This window comes from Schistocerca cancellata, chromosome 2 (assembly GCF_023864275.1).
Source record: "Schistocerca cancellata isolate TAMUIC-IGC-003103 chromosome 2, iqSchCanc2.1, whole genome shotgun sequence".
Taxonomy (NCBI): domain Eukaryota; kingdom Metazoa; phylum Arthropoda; class Insecta; order Orthoptera; family Acrididae; genus Schistocerca; species Schistocerca cancellata.
In genome coordinates, this window is record NC_064627.1 from 1,139,561,241 (window position 1) to 1,139,581,476 (window position 20,236).

Here is a 20,236-nt window from a genome sequence, read left to right on the forward strand (position 1 = left end):
TGCAGCAGCATGGACAATCACCTCGGAGATCATGGCTGCGGTTACCCTTGACACTGCATCACAGACAGGAGCGCCTGCGATGGTGTACTCAACGACGAACCTGGGTGCACGAATGGCAAAATGTGTTTTTTTTCGGATAAATCCAGGTTCTGTTTACAGCATCATGATGGTCGCATCCGTGTTTGTCGACATCGCGGTGAACGCACATTGGAAGCGTGTATTCTTCGTCGCCGTACTGGCGTATCACCCGGAGTGGTGGTATGGGATGCCATTGGTTACGTCTCGGCAATATCTTAATCTCACCCAGCCAGTCTATTGTTTTAAACATATGATCCATAAATAATATGAACAACAGTGGAGAGATACTACTCTGAACCATGAACTCAATTTACCGTCAACTCTAACTGCTGCCTGACTATCCATGTAGAGACCTTTAATTGCTTGCAAAAGTTTGCCTCTATTCCATAATCTCGTAGAACAGACAAGAACTTCCCCTAGGAACCCGGTCATATGCCTTTTCTAGGTCTATAAAGCATAGATACAATTTCCTGTTCCACTCGTAACATTTCTTCATTATTAGCCGTAAGCTAAAGATCTGATCCTGACAACCTCTAAGAGGCCTAAACCCACACTGATTTTCATCCAATTGGTCCTCAACTAATACTCGCATTTTCCTTTCAACAATACCTGAGAAGATTTTACCCACAACGCTGATTAAAGAGATACCTCTGTAGTTGTTACAATCTTTTCTGTTTCCATGTTTAAAGATTGGTGTGATTACTGCTTTTGTCCAGTCTGATGGAACCTGTCTCGACTCCCAGGCCATTTCAATTATTCTGTGTAACCATTTAAGACCTGACATTCCACTGTATTTGATGAGTTCCGACTTAATTTGATCCACCCCAGCTGCTTTATTGCACTGCAATCTGCTGACCATTTTCTCCACTTCCTCAAACGTGATCCTATTTCCATCATTCCTGTCCCATTATACCTCGAAATCTGAAACATTACTGATCGTATTTTCACCTACATTCAGCAACTCTTCAAAATATTCCCTCCATCTGCCGAAGTATGTAAGTAATTTAAGAAATTTGTAACCACATTCAGTGGTGTGATTTACAATCGTTTCAGAATATCCAAGATATCTTAGACGGAGCGGAGCATGGCGTCGTTTACTGCAGCCTTGGTTCCAACGTAAGAAGCAAGGATCTTCCGTTGGAGAAGATTCAGGCCCTCGTGGAGGCGTTCAGAGAACTACCGCAGCGCGTCGTCTGGAAGTGGGAGAACGACTCCCTGCCTTCACAGCCGGAGAACGTGATGGTCAGCAAGTGGCTGCCGCAGCAGTCCATACTGGGTGAGCTGTTCTTTAAGTAAAATTTGGGGTACACTTTACCAGGGTGTAATTGGTACACAGCTACTGCGTGTGGTTGTCTAGGAGGGGAGGGACTACGCCCAAGTAAAGGTTGGACATCGCCGACCTTTGTGACCGAGCGGTTCTAGGCGCTTCAGTCCGGAACCGCACGACCGCTACGGTCGCAGGTTCGAATCCTGCCTCGGGCATGGATGTGTGTGATGTCCTTAGGTTAGTTAGGTTTAAGTAGTTCTAAGTTCTAGGAGACTGATGACCTCAGATGTTAAGTTCCATAGTTTATTGAACAACAATTGCTTAAAAATTCAGTCGAACTACTTACGAATATTTTATTTGTAATCTTCCAACAATTAATTAAAAACACGTTAAGAACGGCAAAAGGAGATCGAATTTCATAAATCTGCACATGCCCGAACGTGTACTGCTGTGTTTACATTTATGCATACACTGTGACACTGAGCCACATTGTACTGTTAAGACTAGGACACCGAAAATGGGGTATACAGGTACGGAAATCTCATGTTAAAGGACGACAAATGAGCTTTGGACTAAACTAACACAATTATGGAAGCAAATACTTTCAGCAACCTACATACAGAGGCAAAGAAATATGTTACAGTTCCTTGAGAATTAATCATTTATCACTAAGTTTCATCTCCTATAATGAGATGCTATGTGACTACTAGGACACAGAAAATCATTCAGTACAACCTCATGTGACAGATGAACGATGCAAAATTTTAATACAGTATCTGTGCCTGCAATGACAGCTACAAGAAGAAGAATGTGACTCAAAAAATTTAGCAAATCACGTTAAGTATTTTCTAACGGTCTATTTACTGATTTTCAATTTCTTGGTATCAAAGAATGTTCCATAACATTACTGACCAAAGGAATGAAAACTTATTAAAGCAATAACCTTAAAGTTTACGTTCAGATCCCCCCCCCCCCAAAAACACACACACACACACACACACACACACACACACACACACACACATTTTAAAAATGTCCATCAATCCTAATGTTAAGTTTCTTGTTATCATTTCTACTACTTCTCATTAATTTCGTCTTTCTTCGATTTACTCTCAGTCCATACTCTGTACTCATTAGACTGTCATGGAGCACACTATACACGCTCGAAACATCGTCTGAATATCCCGAGCCACACTCTTCCATGTGTGCTCTTTCCGGATTTTGACACTAGTTTTAAACTCCCTTCCCCACTTCTCCCCAAACGTCCTTCCTTCGGAGAACATGGGCCTTACTTCTGTGAACACCATTACCCTAGGGCTACTACGCCCGTAGGTTTGCTGTACAAGAATCCTTTCCTTATCTAACATCACCTGAGCGCTTTCCCTCTTCATTCTTCTGTTTAGTTTCCCACAATGAATCATCGTTATCCTGATTCTTAACAATCTCGTCAAACAGCGCTATAAAATAACCCAAAACAAAATTTATTTCCCACTCAATAACATCTTAGTTCAATAAATTTACAATCATGTTCTCAGCAACACTGTCAATTCCCTTCTCATATCTAAGTTCAAAGTGAATACTGAATTGCGCACCGCCCATCTGGCGATACGCTCAGTATGTCTCCGTGTCCGCAGCTCGTGGTCGTGCGGTAGCGTTCTCGCTTCCCACTCTCGGGTTCCCGGGTTCGATTCCCGGCAGGGTCAGGGATTTTCTCTACCTCGTGATGACTGGGTGTCGTGTGATGTCCTTAGGTTAGTTATGTTTAAGTAGTTATAAGTTTTAGGGGACTGATGACCGTAGATGTTAGGTCCCAATAGTCCTCAGAGCCATTTGAACCATTTATGTCTCCGCCGCGCCAGCTACCAGGTTGAAGCTTGTTCGCCGTTCTCTAACAAGAAGGATCAATGTTGAAGATGAATCTGAAATTCTCCAGGGCGCACATAATCAATAATGCTTACAGTTCATACACGGAATATTTCTTTTCCAAAGGCGTCAGCCGCGTAGAGGCATACGATACTGGCCCTGTTTATTTAGGGTTTTCCTGAGGCAGAACCATTGCCACGCCACCCATTGAAGGATCCATTTGTGCAATGAACTGCTTATCGAGTGCAGGTACAGCGAACAAACTTGTGCCGCCATATCCTCCAAAGTGATTTACTGAGTTTCGCCACCCTGAAACTGGCAACACTTCTTGAGGAACTCGTTCAATGGGTTGGTTAGTTGAGCACAATTTGCCACGTATTTTCTAAGGAAATGCCGAAGAACCTAGCTATTTCCTAATCATTCCGAGAGAGTGGACACTCTGTGGTACTTTCGGCACACTCTGGGTCAACTCTAACCTACCACTCATATACTGTATGTCCAAGGAATCACTTATCCGTGAATCCGATCCTTGACTTGTCGGCTTCAACTTTTAAACCCGAATTCCTAAGGAGTTAACACACCTCCCTTAAATACTCCACATATTCCTATCAATCTCTGCTAAAAGTCATTATATCGTCCGTATTATGGTGTACAAATTTAAACTTAACCTAAGAAAATAATATATCCAACGGCTGAGACAAAACCACCTGTGCTGGTAGCCAGCTGGAATGGCACCCTGTTAAACGCACAGAAATTCTAATCCATAGTTATTACCGCAATACACTTCTTCGTGTAGCGTGATTTGATAATATGCCTGATTCAAATCCGAGGTGGTAAGTTTCAGGGACCCCGGAAACCAGCCAAGAAAAGTACGTAAATCAAGCAATAGAACAGGGGACGACCTTCTTTTTAAATTCCCTATAATCAGCTACTACTCTTCTGACGTTACATGATCTGACACACAGAATGTTAACTAATCTTCTTTATTAAGTCTTTCTCTAGTGGATACTTCCCCTTGACATGCCCATCTTCATCAAGAATTTTAAGAATCTACCTGTACGGACAGAGGACGTGGACAAGTACTAGGCAGTTGCAGGTCGACAACCACTTACACTCTCTCTGATTTCGGACGGCCTACTATCGGGCGGAAGACCAGCACAGTAGTGCTCAATGAGCAGCAGTGTAGCCTGCCTGCAGGCGCCTGGTACTCTCATCATGTGTTGTATCTGTACAGGTAGACTTTTAAAGCTCCTAATAAAGATCCATTGATGGCGCCTAGGGGTTTACCGATCTCCATGAAAGGACCCTTTGTTTCGTTAACGCGTCAGTGTTTCATCCTTCCATGGTTAAGCCACTGGAGGACACAAAACAGTACTGAAAAAGCATAAGCTCTTAGCTTCCTTGGGTCACGTTCAAATTGTTTTGAAAGGTCTCAAGTGGTTCCAGCACGTACTTGAGAGCAAAAACTGGTTGCGCTGCGCTCCGAATGGGTGCAATCAGAACCGATCGGGATGCCTCTCCATGATGTCCTTAGAGAATGCTTGAAACAAGCAAGGGTGTCAGCATTGTCAGAGGTTGTTCGTTTTACTCACTGCACTGCTGACTGTCGTTTTCGAACGCGAAATATGTGTGAACTTACACCCAAGGGAAAGGGGTGCATTCATTGATGCCGTTTATGCCACACCCTGCTGCCTTTTTGTGCCAATTCTTAGCGGCGGTATGTCTGGTATTGTTGTTTCATTCATTTCTGGCTTCCATTGCAGTGGCTTCAAAATGAGGCGTGAAATGTGGTAAGAGGGTTTGTGACGTCCTCCAGATCGCGTGACATACCCACGGCGGCATTGGGCAGAGAGATGGTGAAATTTGGTGGCAATGTGACACTATTAACCCGAGCTTGCACGTCACATGAATTTCTGAGCTGCGATCTTTCTTCCGTATGTGTCGACACTTTGCTATTTGAAGGGTCATCGAGCTCAAGGGTGACATGACAGGGCACCATGCTTTTGCACCTTTAAGCGAAATTTCAACCTTAAGTGTCGCAGTGGGTGGGAATTAAAAGATTTCGAAAGAGCGATCCTTTAATTCTGTTTGTACAGCGCACTTAGATTACAGACAGCTGTGTGAAGTAACGATGAAAAATACGTTGTCACGTGTCTGTGACACCGTAGGCGACTGCCGGAAAAAGCAAAGAATTTCTGAGCTATGAACCTGTAAGCAGTCTACTGGCAAATCAGTCGTCAAAGATGACTCATAAATATTGCCTTCATGGCTCCTGGAAGCCTTCGTGAGTTCAGAATGATCCCTTTTGTCTGTTTGGTGCTCCAGCCACCTTAGAAAGTGTGATGGTCAACCTGATTGGGCAACTTAAATAGACGACATGTCTTTCCGATCTGGACAAAACTTTTTGTTCTTGAAGACATTTGAAGAAAAACCTTGTTGAAGAGCGTTCAGACTGTATGCCACTGCCCCAAACCGAGAAAGCACTTCTTCATCGCTCAATAAATAAAGATCTTTGGGAACCAAATGAATGGCGGTAGTCTGTCCCAATCGACAAGGCAATAAGAACGGTCACAAAATTTCCGACTCCTCGGAACATTCGTGATGAGGATGTTATCTCTAAAGGTGGTCGTCTTACCGGCATTCATAAAGGATTTAAATATCAAGGCATGTAGAATGCAAGAACTACTGCACGGGACTCCAAATTTTCCTGGAACGAAACGCAAGAGGGATATTTTCTTGTTATTAAGGAGGCACTAACATCTTCCACAATTCTAGAATTTTGTCACGAGGAGATAAAACTTCGCATCTATACTTCTGGTTTTATAATAGTGGCAGTTCTAGCACAAATATGGTAATTCCCAGAAATGCGATAGTGTATGCTTCTAGAGTATATTCCAAAGGTGTACCATCAACAGGTTCCGACCTTACTTATTTGGCAGATGATTCATAGCTGTGATAGACCACCATCCTCTCTGCTAGCTTTGAAATATGAATAGGGACACCTGGTGAGATTGAAACTAATGCTTCTGGAGTACAACGTCACAATAAAAGTAGCCAAAACACAAGGACACCTTTCAAGGAATCCTTTGGCAGAAAGCAGCTCGGATGAACTCTGTCACTGGTGTGTTAAATGACATTGCTGCTAAGAGAGGGAAGGTCCAGGAGTACTGAAAACTTTTCAAGCCTTGAAGGAGGAGAAACAGAGGACGATTGCAGTTAAATAAGAGTATTGTGTAAGAAGAACTATGATACAGTTTGGCAGAAATGGCTGCTCCCTCTCTCAATTCATCTATGATCAGCTGTGCGAAGTATTTCCACGATGCTTCAACATCTGCTCATTCGGGTCTCGTGAAATGTCAAGACAAAATCAGGTGCAGGTATCAATGGTCATGTCTCTACCGATCCGTTAGACATTATTTAAGCCACTGTTAGGAATGACAACGACAGAAGCAGGCTCTGCAGTTACCTCTGGGGTGTCTGGTACCAATCGTGCCTACAGAAGCAGCATTCTGTCCGCCGCTCGTGGTCTCGTGGTAGCGTTCTCGCTTCCCGAGCCCGGGGTCCCGGGTTCGATTCCCGGCGGGGTCAGGGATTTTCACCTGCCCCGAGATGACTGGGTGTTTGTGTTGTCCTCATCATTTCATCATCATCCAGGAAATTGGCGAAATTGGACTGAGCAAAGGTTGGGAAATTGTATGGGCGCTGATAACCACGCAGTTGAGCGCCCCACAAACAAAACATCATCATCATCATCAGAAGCAGCATTCTACCGAACTGGATTCGCAGTCATTTGGAGGTTTCCATTGTCGATAAACGGGAACTGACTGACCGTGGTCTGCACTGACTACCTGACCCTCTATATCGTCACCGAAGCTGTGCCGACTGCCAGAACACCAGAAATTTCGAATTTACTTGTAGAATACATCGTTTCTAAAATTTGGAAATCTGTGGTAGCTAAGGACGCCACACACCGATGCCCGAGGGATGACTCGAACCCCCGACGGGGGGAGCCGCGCAGACTGTGACATGACACCTCTGACCGCGCGGCTACCCAGAGCGGCACCATCATTTTGAAGCATAGAGGATTCCAGGTGGTGGTCTCTGATCGTGGAAAAGCTTTCTAGTCGAGACTAGCATCAGAGGTAACTTTCACGTTGCGATGTCATTCGCCGGAAGACAGTCCTAACATCCACAGATGAGTGGTCTCACAGAACCCTTTAATAAGACATTGATAGTCTTGTTTTCGATGCATGTTTGTCGAATAGACAGACCGGGACACAATACTGGTCATCGTGACATTCGCATACAACAAAGCGAAGCAAAACACTACAGTCTCCAAACCATTCTTTTTGTTTCAAGGTGGCGAGGCCGAAACAATGGGTACATTGTTATCGTTTCATTCATCTTCAGGATGAGTGTATGAAACACCTCATCACTGCAACCAAAGAAGCAGGGCAGTTGGCTCGCTTATGGATCCTGATTGTCCAGCAGAAACACCGAGCTTTGGCCAAAGACATACACCAAAAGTGACTTGATATGGACTTAAATACATCGACGGAAAGTGGGGCTATCGAAAATTTAATAAAGCGTTAGTTTGTGGTATTCCGTCCTTCAGCGCTTATCGGACGTCACATATGGTGGCGATGGTTATGACCCCCCATCAGGAAGACAAAAATGGGGAGATGTCGTCCATTTCCTGTGTATGAAGCCCTAGGCAGTCCTGAGGCGCAGATCGATGATGGGATGTCCAAGACCCACTTGACAGTCACGATGCTCATGATAGTGAAGAGGATGATACAATTACATTAGAATAGGAGGATCTGTAAGTGTTGTCATTCGGAAGACCATTGCTAAGATGAAGATACAGGGTCCAATGGTCGACTCCAGTGCGAATTTCTAAAAAAGCACATCACTGTTTCTCCAGGAAAGGTACAGGGTCGCTATTTGTGGTGCACTCACTGTGGTGTAGTGCTTAGCGTTTGTGGCTGGCGTGCCGCATGTCGTCAGTTCAAATCAGACCACCAGCACTTGTCAATTGTTCTTTCGTATTTATCATTCCTGAAAGTGATGAAATATGTTTCTATATGTTGGAATATTAATCGTCTTTAAATACCAGCATTGTGGGATGTTAGAATTTTGTACAAACAGCTCTACTCTTTCTTGCAGAAGGTCAGTTCTGCTCCGGCTGTGAGTGATATGTGTTGTTTCATTGATGACCTTTTCCGATTTGGACTCGATTCGGGTTATGACGCTACAATATTTTCATATTGTTTTGGCAATTGGACCAAATAAGATTTCTGGGTATATTCTATAACATTTTATTCTTTTCTTCGGAGAAAATCATTAACTAGAGAAATTTTGATGTTTCGTTTACTGGAATGAATTTTTAATATATTTTCGACTTGCTGATTGGTTGTGATGTATCTGCTGGTGGGGCTAGCATTTCCAAACTACTTAAATTTTCAACATTGCCAAAATAAATGGCGTAATTTTGGAAGAGGCGAGGTATGTTAAATATACTAAAAATATGATACTGATCTATTTCATTAACACTGGCATAGAAAATATGTTTCGGAATTTAATGAGTGTCTACCTCGTATTGGAGATAAGAAAATGACAGCAAAGTACTGTTGAAATCGGTCCTCAATTCACAGTAAATACACTGATGTCCAAAATTGCAGCAACAAACCGCTATTTCCCCGTCCAGTGTCTAATTCACGATATAACCGTACTGATTCTCAGCAGATGTCCGTACGATCTTGTTCGGTACGGTTGGTTGTGTTTGGGGAAGGAGACCAGACAGCGTGGTCATCGGTCTCATCGGATTAGGGAATGATGCGGAAGGAAGTCGGCCGTGCCCTTTCAGAGGAACCATCCCGGCATTTGCCTGGAGTGATTTAGTGAAATCACGGAAAACCTAAATCAGGATGGCCGGATGCGGGATTGAACCGTCGTCCTCCCGAATGCGAGTCCAGTGTCTAACCACTGCGCCACCTCGCTCGGTGTGTTCGGTACGGGAGATGCCATTTCGGTCAGTGGAAAACCAGACCGACGATGTCAGGGCATCTACGATACGGATTCACATCATTCACACTGTGTACGCAGTCACAGACGGTGGAATATGGTACAGAGAAGTAGCCTACCAGACTCTCTGGTTGGGAGGGCCATGGGAAGAATGGAAACAGGACAACAGCAAACTGATGTGGCCCGATGGCTTAATCTGAATAGTTCTGTTGTTTCTCGGATGTGGCGACATCCCGAATACCAGGGTAGGACCACAAGCGAGGTGGCGCAGTGGTTAGACACTGGACTCGCATTCGGGAGGACGACGATTCAATCCCGCGTCCGGCCATCCTCATTTAGGTTTTCCGTGATTTCCCTAAATCACTCCAGGCAAATGCCGCGATGGTTCCTCTGAAAGGGCACGGCCGACTTCCTTCCCCAACCTTCCCTAATTCGATGAGACCGATGACCACGCTGTCTGGTCTCCTTCCCCAAACAACCAACCAACCAGGGTAGGACCGACCACGTGTGACGACAGAAAGAGAGGGCCGTTATTTGGCTGTAAGTGCACGACGGTACCGTCTTACAACTGCACGGCAACTGGCATCTGACCTCGCAGCATTCACCAGGCGTGTTGTAACGAGGCAAAAGGCGTACAGAAGGCTTCCTCAGAGTGGTCTTCATTGTCAGAGACCTGCTGTATGTGTGTGTCTCTGACGCGTCTTCACAAGTCCGCCGCTTGTGGTCTCGCGGTAGCGTTCTCGCTTCCCGAGCACGATGTCCCGGGTTCGATTCCCGGCGGGGTCAGGGATTTTCACCTGCCTCGAGATGACTGGGTGTTTGTGTTGTCCTCATCATTTCATCATCATCCAGGAAAGTGGCGAAATTGGACTGAGCAAAGGTTGGGAAATTGTACGGGCGCTGATAACCGCGCTGTTGAGCGCCCCACAAACCAATCATCATCATCATCATCATCTCGTCTTCACAAATGGGAACGTCTAGAGTGGAGTAGTCAACATACCACCCAGACGTTCGAGCGGTAGACCAATGTTCATTTCACAGATGAGTCTCGATTTTGTTGGGGGAACGTGGAACACGCTTTCGAGACCCAAACACTGTGGAAAGAGACCGTAATCGAGCAGTATCCTTAATGGTGTGGGCAGGGATTGTGTTGACCGCACGAACTTTGAATGAAATTGTGGAGGTGAATTGGCAGTTTTTAATTGGTGTCAGGTACCGAGACGATATCTTCAGACTTCATGTGCGGCTGTTGCGAGATGCTGTGGGCCGAGACTTCGTGTTGATGGACGATAATGCTCGATCTCATACAGCACGGGTGGTTGATATTTTCTTGGAAACGGAAGGTACTGTACGCATGGCGTGGCCTTCTCGCTCTCCCGCTTTTAATCCCATAGAGCAGGTCTGGGATTCTCTGGGGACACGGGTTGCATCACGTCACCATGCGCCAACCACTTTCCAACACTCCCGACCAGCTCTGCGGGAAGAATGTACTTCATTGCGTCAACATGAGATTGATGACATCATTCACACAGTGCACGATCGTTGTCAGCCGTGTGTTGCTGCCACACGTGGTCATACCCCATTGTGAACTCATTAACTAGCTGTCGGAATGTGTGTGCAAATCCGTTAAATTGGAAAAAAACGAAGAACATTTTTGTCTACTGCTATGCATGTTGCAGTTGTTTTCATTCTATACTTTTTACATTGTTCCTACTTTACTATCCACTGTTTACATTGTTTTGTGGCAAAATAAACACTACCTAGCTAAATTTCAATTTGTTGCTTTAATTTAGGACACCAGTGTGTTTCAAAGTGATTTTAGCTCTGAAGTATTTCCTGAAACATTACAATCTGCAGATTGCCCCCCTGTAACACCTACAGCGCCTCTCGCTGTTGAAAAAACAAAAATAGCTCCCAAATTAGCTCCCATGTCTTTAAAATATCAATTCACAAACTGACCCAAGTCCCTCAACAACTAGTAATTACGAAAAATAAAAAATGGCAAATAGAGGGAAATATCTAGCATAGAAAGCAACAGAAAATAAGAGGAACATTTAGTTATAAATTTTAGAACATGGGAAGGGGAAAAACAGTAGAAAATATTAAAATATTAGTTTCGTAAGAAAATAAATATTATAGTCATAGAACGTAGGTCTGGGACACCGAAGATAGTGTTTATTAAAGTATAAATAGCCATACGTTGTAATTACGAAACTCCAGTCTCTAGTCTGTTCTAGTTCGGAAGTTATTTAGGACGTGCAGCTTTAGAGAACAACAATTGGGACTTTATTAAAGGCGGACCAAGAACAGATCGTGACGAGATTGTTTTTGAGGATTGTCAATTCAAGACTTTAATTTGGACATTTATCAGATTAGATAAACGGGAAGGTGAACAGTAATCTCTTTGGCTTTGATGTCAATTCGTGTGAATATTTAAACGTTTTACTGAATTGAGAATTTTAACCGGATTCAGACTTCGAATTGTGATAGTGAGAATCTTTAACTTCACGCCACTAGTGATCATAGTTAGTGACAGTTTGCGGATATTAAATAGGAACTTATTTACCGAAAGTGACAGGATATTATCTAACATCTCTGATGCTAGCGGGAATCCTACTTAGGCATCTAATTAAAGAATTTCTTTGAATGAGATCGTGTGAGTGAACCTATTTATTAATAATTCTTGTCAATAAACTGATGTTGTTAGTATGAAACATAATGTCTTGAACATTAATTTAACATTAATAAACTTTAAGGTTACGTGATCTATGCCAAGAAGAAACTTGCGATTCGTAACTAAAACAATTGAACGAAAGGTTAAAGTATCGTCGTCTGTAAACACTGGTAGTAAAGCTGCTGAAGATTTTTTCTCTCAGAATTGGGAAGACTATACGTGTAGTGACCCACATTTAACATTTGGTTTTAAAAGTAATGAAACTGATACTTAGCCGGGACAATATTAAATAAAAGTAAAACCCTTCAATGACAATCAATGTGTAAAAAAATAAAATCGAACTTTCACCTATTAGAAGAAAAAGCGAAAACAGAGAAAGGGCTGCTACACCCCTCATCAGACTGTCTCTAATATATAGTATTTTTTGTCGATAAAACAACCGTTTTTGCTCCGCAACGTGTCAGGAATTCTCTCTCTCTCTCTCTCTCTCTCTCTCTCTCTCTCTCTCTCTCTCTCTCTCACACACACACACACACACACACACACACACACACACACACACACACAGGTTAGATTCTTTCTTTTTTGCCTTTGTCTCTGGTACAAATGGGAGATTCTGTTATGGTATGAGGTTGTCTATTTAAGACTTCCTTGTGAATTAAAACTGGTTGCCGGACCGAAACTCGAACCTGGAATCTTTCCTGTTCGCTAGTAAATCTGTACAAGTACAACTCACTGTCTTCCCCGACAATTTGCTTCCGCCAATACCTCCTCCTACCTTCAGAACTTTACGAAAGCAGTAGAAAACAGTAGAAGAAGAGGTATCGGTGGAAGTAAGGGTGTGGAGGCGTGTAATGAATTGACCTTTGATAGCTTACTCGGGAAAGGCAAATGTTGCAGGATGGCGTCCTGCTCTCACACACAATTTTAATTCGACAGGAATTTTCAAATCAGCGCAGTTCCACTGCAGAGTGAAAATTCATTATGGATTCATTTATGTACGTCACCCACCTGCAAGGGAACATTTCATTTACATTCTATTTCAACTTTTAAAATAATTCTTTCACACACTGCAGCTTGTCAAGCAGACACCACGACAATCACCACCAAAGAACAACAATTAACATTTGTACTGTACGTCCACTTCTGTCACGTGGTGCTTTGTTTACAGATCACCCGAAAGTTCGCCTCTTCATATCGCAGGGAGGTCTCCAGAGTATGAATGAGGCGACGTACCATGCGGTCCCGCTGCTGGTCATTCCCTTTTTCGGTGATCAGCCACACACCGCGGCCAAGGTCGCCCAGGCGGAGATAGGAGTCAGATTGCAGTTCAGGGACCTCACCAAGGACTCCCTGATACGTTCTGTACGTACCGTCCTGGGGAATACAAAGTAAGTCTCTGATGTATCTTAAAAAGTCTCTCGCGATAGTTTCTCTGTTTCATTCCTCATTGTGGATCAAATTTTAATAGCAAATAGCGGTAGTTTAAAACTTGCTAAATCTAGAACGAATGGTCTAGATTTCATATCTTGACTTCACACACATCATGGACGTAGGTAGCAAAAGTCCGCCGGGGAGTTCCCCCCCCCCCCCCCCCTTACGTCGGTGCAGTGTGCTTTGCCGCAGTGGCAACACCTGTTAATGTCAGGTCACCGAAGTTAAGCGCTGTCGGACTTGGCTAGCACCTGGATGGGTCACCGTCATTGTCTGCCGGGTGCTGTTGGCAAGTGGGGTGCACTCAGCCTATAACACTTCTGTCTGTTACTGCTATACCATAACCTTAAATTTAGAGGCAGGTCGTGAAATAAAATAATGTTGTTAAAGAAATTATGGTATAAAGCAACAGAGCAGTGTTACCCTCTGAGAGGAATTTTGTTGTGTTGACCGTGTTGTACCTAACAGGGTGGCTTATCGGAAATGAGTCAGAATTACGTAAATATTTGAACAGTAACAAACAAAATTTTTGTTTATCTGCGCTATTTAACGGATAAAGAAAACGGTCGCCATCCTAATTAGGCAAGAGATTGATTAACATTCTTGTTCAAGAAAATAGTTCTTAGTAACTTTAACGGATAAACACAACCTATACTTCGTCACACGTGAGTGCAATTAACTCTGACACATACATATGTTTGTAAGATTGAAGCCAACAGCTAGAGCAGCACAAACTATTTGCAAAAATATAAGATACCAAAACACACTATTACTTTCAGGGCTTGTTCAAACTGAATGGTCTTTATAACATTACTATTAACATTCACTGCAGGATCATAAATTGGACATAGGTTAAGTCTCTCTCAGTTAAATACTTTACTATTTAAAACGAGAGTTAATTGGAATCTACTAACAGGTTGCTTCTCACTATCTTTTGAATACAGAAATTGTGGTTTTCATAAATAGTGGTCTTCCCGTTACTTGTTACTTAGCATTAGCACAATAGACAAACTATGGATCCTGTTATACTATTAATATGCACTTCCAATACATAAGAGAGACAACCACTTAGCAATCATGAACGTATAATTTTCTACTATTGCAGTTTTCCACTTTTACTACAGTGAAACACAATGTTGACAAAATTGCAAGAAACTGACTCGCCTTTTAGAATTTATTACAGGTAGCGCCACGATCGTTAACTAAGCAAAACTTTCTTATAAGCCTCAGTTTTAAGAGCTTTTAATCTTTAAAAGAAACTGAAAATTGTCTTTAGTACCACAATCTTCTACTTGCAAGTAAATGATTAAATAGGTGACTTTGAAACTCCACAAAACTTTAGACTGTTTCCATCCCTGGAAGGCTTTCACAAGACTACATTTACTACCTCCCACAATTTCATTAAATCCACGGTAAATCTGAATACTCCCTTCTTATCAAAGATCAAACAACATTATTTAATGTTCTGAGGCTTTCATTTTTTCCACAAAGTAGGGCACTCGGTAATCAAAGTTTAAATGGAGAGGAACCTGAAAGGTGTTGTGATAGGGAAAAATCAAGGTAGGTACATGAATTCAATAATAAGTTACCTTATATTTGAGCACATTAACACATCCAAGAAGCTGATCCTTCACTGTACATTATTATAGCCTTCCGTTACAGTGATTGCACAATGTGGTGGCAACCGCATGTTGGTAGGTGGATTTGCAGGCAGAATTGCTGGACACTGTCCCTTCTTGGTGGCGATGATGGATACCAATTCCATAAACGTTCCAGCTATTTATCCATCCATCCGAGGCACTGGAAAGTGGCAGAAAAAGCCTCTCTCGGCACCAGCACAATATACAACTTCAACATGGCAGTGCACAGTTTGGTAGCTCGTCCCCGACTGACTCTTGTTCTACCTTTTCTACCTAGGCCAACCACAATTTGCGCACACTAGACAGTCCCGTTCCCGAGGGGAACTACACTACCTCTTACACACAGAATAACTAAGAACCCTAAGCGAGGTTCAGCAGTTTACATAACAGTAAACAAACATTTTAAATAAAACAGAACATTTGCACAAATGGGTACTTCTACAAAAAATTGACACAGAAATTACAATTATATATAGCAAGTTTTGTTCCCGCCAAATGGGACTAAGAATTTAAATGACAGATATACCACATTGCATAGAATTAAACCAAGAAATCAAAATTTTAACAAAGAAAGGAGTATAAAATTTTATGTTATCGATTCAAACACACTACAGATACTCAATGTTATAACATTAAACCAAAGGAAAAAAGCAAAATAAATCTGTACAGCATTAGAGCTATGGTGTTACAAGCCCTTGTGAGGCCAATGTTGGAGCTACTTAAAAGAGAAGTGGCGGCACCAGTCACGAAAAACTGACAACGGCCAGGAGAGTCGTGTGCTGATCACATGCTCCCCCGCATCCGCATCTGGTGACGCCTAAGGGCTGAGGATAAGGTGGCAGATCTGTACCGATGGGCCTTCAATGCCTGTTCGGAGGGTGATTTGTTTCTTTAGTTGCAGTGTAATGAAATAGGATATACGAGGTGCATTCAAGTTCTAAGGCCTCCGATTTTTTTTCTAATTAACTACTCACCCGAAATCGATGAAACGGGCGTTACTTCTCGACGTAATCGCCCTGCAGACGTACACATTTTTCACAAAGCTGACGCCATGATTCCATGGCAGCAGCGAAGGCTTCTTTAGGAGTCTGTTTTGACCACTGAAAAATCGCTGAGGCAATAGCAGCACAGCTGGTGAATGTGCGGCCACGGAGAGTGTCTTTCATTGTTGGAAAAAGCCAAAAGTCACTAGGAGCCAGGTCAGGTGAGTAGGGAGCATGAGGAATCACTTCAAAGTTATCACGAAGAAACTGTTGCGTAACGTTAGCTCGATGTGCGGGTGCGTTGTCTTGGTGAAACAGCACACGCGCAGCCCTTCCTGGACGTTTTTGTTGCAGTGCAGGAAGGAATTTGTTCTTAAAAACATTTTCGTAGGATGCACCTGTTACCGTAGTGCCCTTTGGAACGCAATGGGTAAGGATTACGGCCTCGCTGTCCCAGAACATGGACACCATTTTTTCAGTATTGGCGGTTACCCGAAATTTTTTTGGTGGCGGTGAATCTGTGTGCTTCAATTGAGCTGACTGGCGCTTTGTTTCTGGATTGAAAAATGGCATCCACGTCTCATCCATTGTCACAACCGACGAAAAGAAAGTCCCACTCATGCAGTCGTTGCGCGACAACATTGCATGGCAACAAGCCACACGGGCAGCCGTGTGGTCATCCGTCAGCATTCGTGGCACCCACCTGGATGACATCATCATCATCAGCATCATCATTTAAGACTGATTATGCCTTTCAGCGTTCAGTCTGGAGCATAGCCCCCCTTATACAGTTCCTCCATGATCCCCTATTCAGTGCTAACATTGATGCCTCTTCTGATGTTAAACCTATTACTTCAAAATCATTCTTAACCGAATCCAGGTACCTTCTCCTCGGTCTGCCCCGACTCCTCCTACCCTCTACTGCTGAATCCATGAGTCTCTTGGGTAACCTTGCTTCTCCCATGCGTGTAACATGACCCCACCATCTAAGCCTGTTCGCCCTGACTGCTACATCTATAGAGTTCATTCCCAGTTTTTCTTTGATTTCCTCATTGTGGACACCCTCCTGCCATTGTTCCCATCTACTAGTACCTGCAATCATCCTAGCTACTTTCATATCCGTAACCTCAACCTTGTTGATAAGGTAACCTGAATCCACCCAGCTTTCGCTCCCATACAACAAAGTTGGTCGAAAGATTGAACGGTGCACAGATAACTTAGTCTTGGTACTGACTTCCTTCTTGCAGAAGAGAGTAGATCGTAGCTGAGCGCTCACTACATTAGCTTTGCTACACCTCGCTTCCAGTTCTTTCACTATGTTGCCATCCTGTGAGAATATGCATCCTAAGTACTTGAAACCGTCCACCTGTTCTAACTTTGTTCCTCCTATTTGGCACTCAATCCGTTTATATTTCTTTCCCACTGACATTACTTTCGTTTTGGAGATGCTAATCTTCATACCATAGTCCTTACATTTCTGATCTAGCTCTGAAATATTACTTTGCGAACTTTCAATCGAATCTGCCATCACAACTAAGTCATCCGCATATGCAAGACTGCTTATTTTGTGTTCACATATCTTAATCTCACCCAGCCAGTCTATTGTTTTCAACATATGATCCATAAATAATATGAACAACAGTGGAGACAGGTTGCAGCCTTGTCTTACCCCTGAAACTACTCTGAACCATGAACTCAATTTACCGTGAACTCTAACTGCTGCCTGACTATCCATGTAAAGACCTTTAATTGCTTGCAAAAGTTTGCCTCGTATTCCATAATCTTGTAGAACAGACAATAACTTCCTCCTAGGAACCCGGTCATATGCCTTTTCTAGATCTATAAAGCATAGATACAATTCCCTGTTCCACTCATAACACTTCTCCATTATTTGCCGCAAGCTAAAGATCTGGTCCTGACAACCTCTAAGAGGCCTAAACCCACACTGATTTTCATCCAATTGGTCCTCAACTAATACTCGCACTTTCGTTTCAACAATACGTGCGAAGATTTTACCCACAACGCTGATTAAAGAGATACCTCTGTAGTTGTTACAATCTTTTCTGTTTCCATGTTTAAAGATTGGTGTGATTACTGCTTTTGTCCAGTCTGATGGAACCTGTCCCGACTCCCAGGCCATTTCAATTATCCTGTGTAGCCATTTAAGACCTGACATTCCTCTGTATTTGATGAGTTCCGACTTAATTTCATCCACCCCAGCTGCTTTATTGCACTGCAATCTATTGACCATTTTTTCCACTTCCTCAAATGTGATCCTATTTCCATCATCATTCCTGTCCCATTATACCTCGAAATCTGAAACATTACTGATCGTATTTTCAGCTACATTGAGCAACTCTTCAAAATATTCCCTCCATCTTCCCAAGGCATCCACAGGATTAACCAGCAGTTTTTCTGACCTGTCCAAAATACTTGTCATTTTCTTCTTACCTCCCTTTCGAAGACTGCTAATTACACTCAAGAATGGTTTTCCAGCAGCTTGACCCATAGTCTCCAACCTGTTTCCAAAGTCTTCCCACGATTTCTTCTTGGATGCTGCAATTATCTGTTTGGCTTTGTTTCTTTCTTCAACATAACTTTCTCTGTCTACCTGGGTTCTGGTATGTAGCCATTTTTGATACGCCTTCTTTTTCCTTTTACAGGCTGCCTTGACTGTATCATTCCACCAAGCTGTTTGCTTCTTCCTACTTTTACACACTACTGTTCCAAGACATTGTTTAGCCACTTCTAGTACAGTGTCCCTGTACCTTGTCCATTCCTTTTCCAATGACTGTAATTGGCTACATTCAACTAACTGGTACCTTTCTGAGATCGCTGTTATGTACTTGTGCCTGATTTCCTTATCCAGAAGTTTCTCCACTCTTATCCTCCTACATATGGACCTTACCTCCTGCACTTTCGGCCTCACAATCCCAATTTCACTGCAGATTAAATAATGATCAGTGTCATCAAAGAATCCCCTGAATACACGTGTGTCCCTCACAGCCTTCCTGAATTCCTGATCTGTTACTATATAGTCAATGACAGATCTGGTTCCCCTGCCTTCCCAAGTATACCGGTGAATGTTCTTATGTTTAAAAAAGGAGTTTGTGATTACTAAGCCCATACTGGCACAGAAATCGAAGAGTTGTTTCCCATTCCTGTTGGCCTCCATATCCTCTCCAAATTTACCCATAACCCTTTCATACCCTTCTGTTCGATTTCAAATCCTGGCATTAAAATCACCCATGCAGAACACTGTCCTTGTCCTTTACTCTAACAACTACATCACTGAGTGCCTCGTAAAAACTATCCATCTTACCTTGATCTGTCCCTTCACAATGCGAATATACTGACACAATCCTAATTTTCTTGCTAGACACTGTCAAACCTATCCACATCAGTCGTTCGTTTACATACCTTATTTCAACTACGCTGGGTTCCATTTCTTTCCTGATGTAAAGCCCTAAACCCCATTGTGCTATTCCTGCTTTGACTCCTGACAGGTAGACCTTGTATTCTCCCACTTCCTCTTCTTTCTCACCCCTTACCCGAATGTCACTAACAGCTAAAACGTCCAGCCCCATCTTACTTGCAGCCTCTGCCAGCTCTACCTTCTTCCCAGAGTACCCCCCATTGATATTAATAGCTCCCCATCTCATTACCATTTGTTTGCCAAGTCGTATCTTAGGAGTCCCCGGTTTGTCAGTTAGAGGTGGGACTCCGTCACCTCTAAAGGTCCGAGGCATTTTGCTCTGATTGTTGCCAGCATCATATTTAAAGTACCAGGGAAGCAGGTTGCTAGCCTTACTTGCCCCGAGTCCCATTGGGTTTTACCCCTAACGGCTGAGGGACTAACCGGTGGATTTGGTAGTCTTTGCCGTATGAGCACAAAGGTGACCACGACTCAGAATATGTCAGAGATGCCCAGCCTTATTCCGAAGTAACCGGTATCTCGACTGTCAGGACCACTTACTTGGCCACTCATACGTTGCCCATGGTTCATGAACTAGGACATGACTACAGGAACCCACACCATGAACCACTGGATGACACTTCTCGCATTTTCAGGTCGTCATGCAGGATTGTGTGCACAGAACCCACAGAAATGCCAACTCTGGAGGCGATCTGTTCAACAGTCATTCGGCGATCCTCCAAAACAGTTCTCTCCACTTTCTCGTTCATGTCGTCAGACCGGCTTGTGCGAGCCCGAGGTTGTTTTGGTTTGTTGTCACACAATGTTCTGCCTTCATTAAACTGTCGTACCTGCGAA

General features: G+C 43.2%; 1 protein-coding gene across 1 annotated transcript in view; it reads left to right on the forward strand.

Moving 5' to 3' along the window:
* Positions 1 to 20,236, forward strand: part of LOC126163174 (UDP-glucosyltransferase 2-like) — a 96,904-nt gene that overhangs the window by 71,490 nt on the left and 5,178 nt on the right. Inside the window, exons 5-6 of the mRNA XM_049920125.1 lie at positions 1,132 to 1,354; positions 13,078 to 13,297. Of these exons, the coding sequence (XP_049776082.1) occupies positions 1,132 to 1,354; positions 13,078 to 13,297 (443 nt within the window). The remainder of the gene's footprint in view (positions 1 to 1,131; positions 1,355 to 13,077; positions 13,298 to 20,236) is intronic.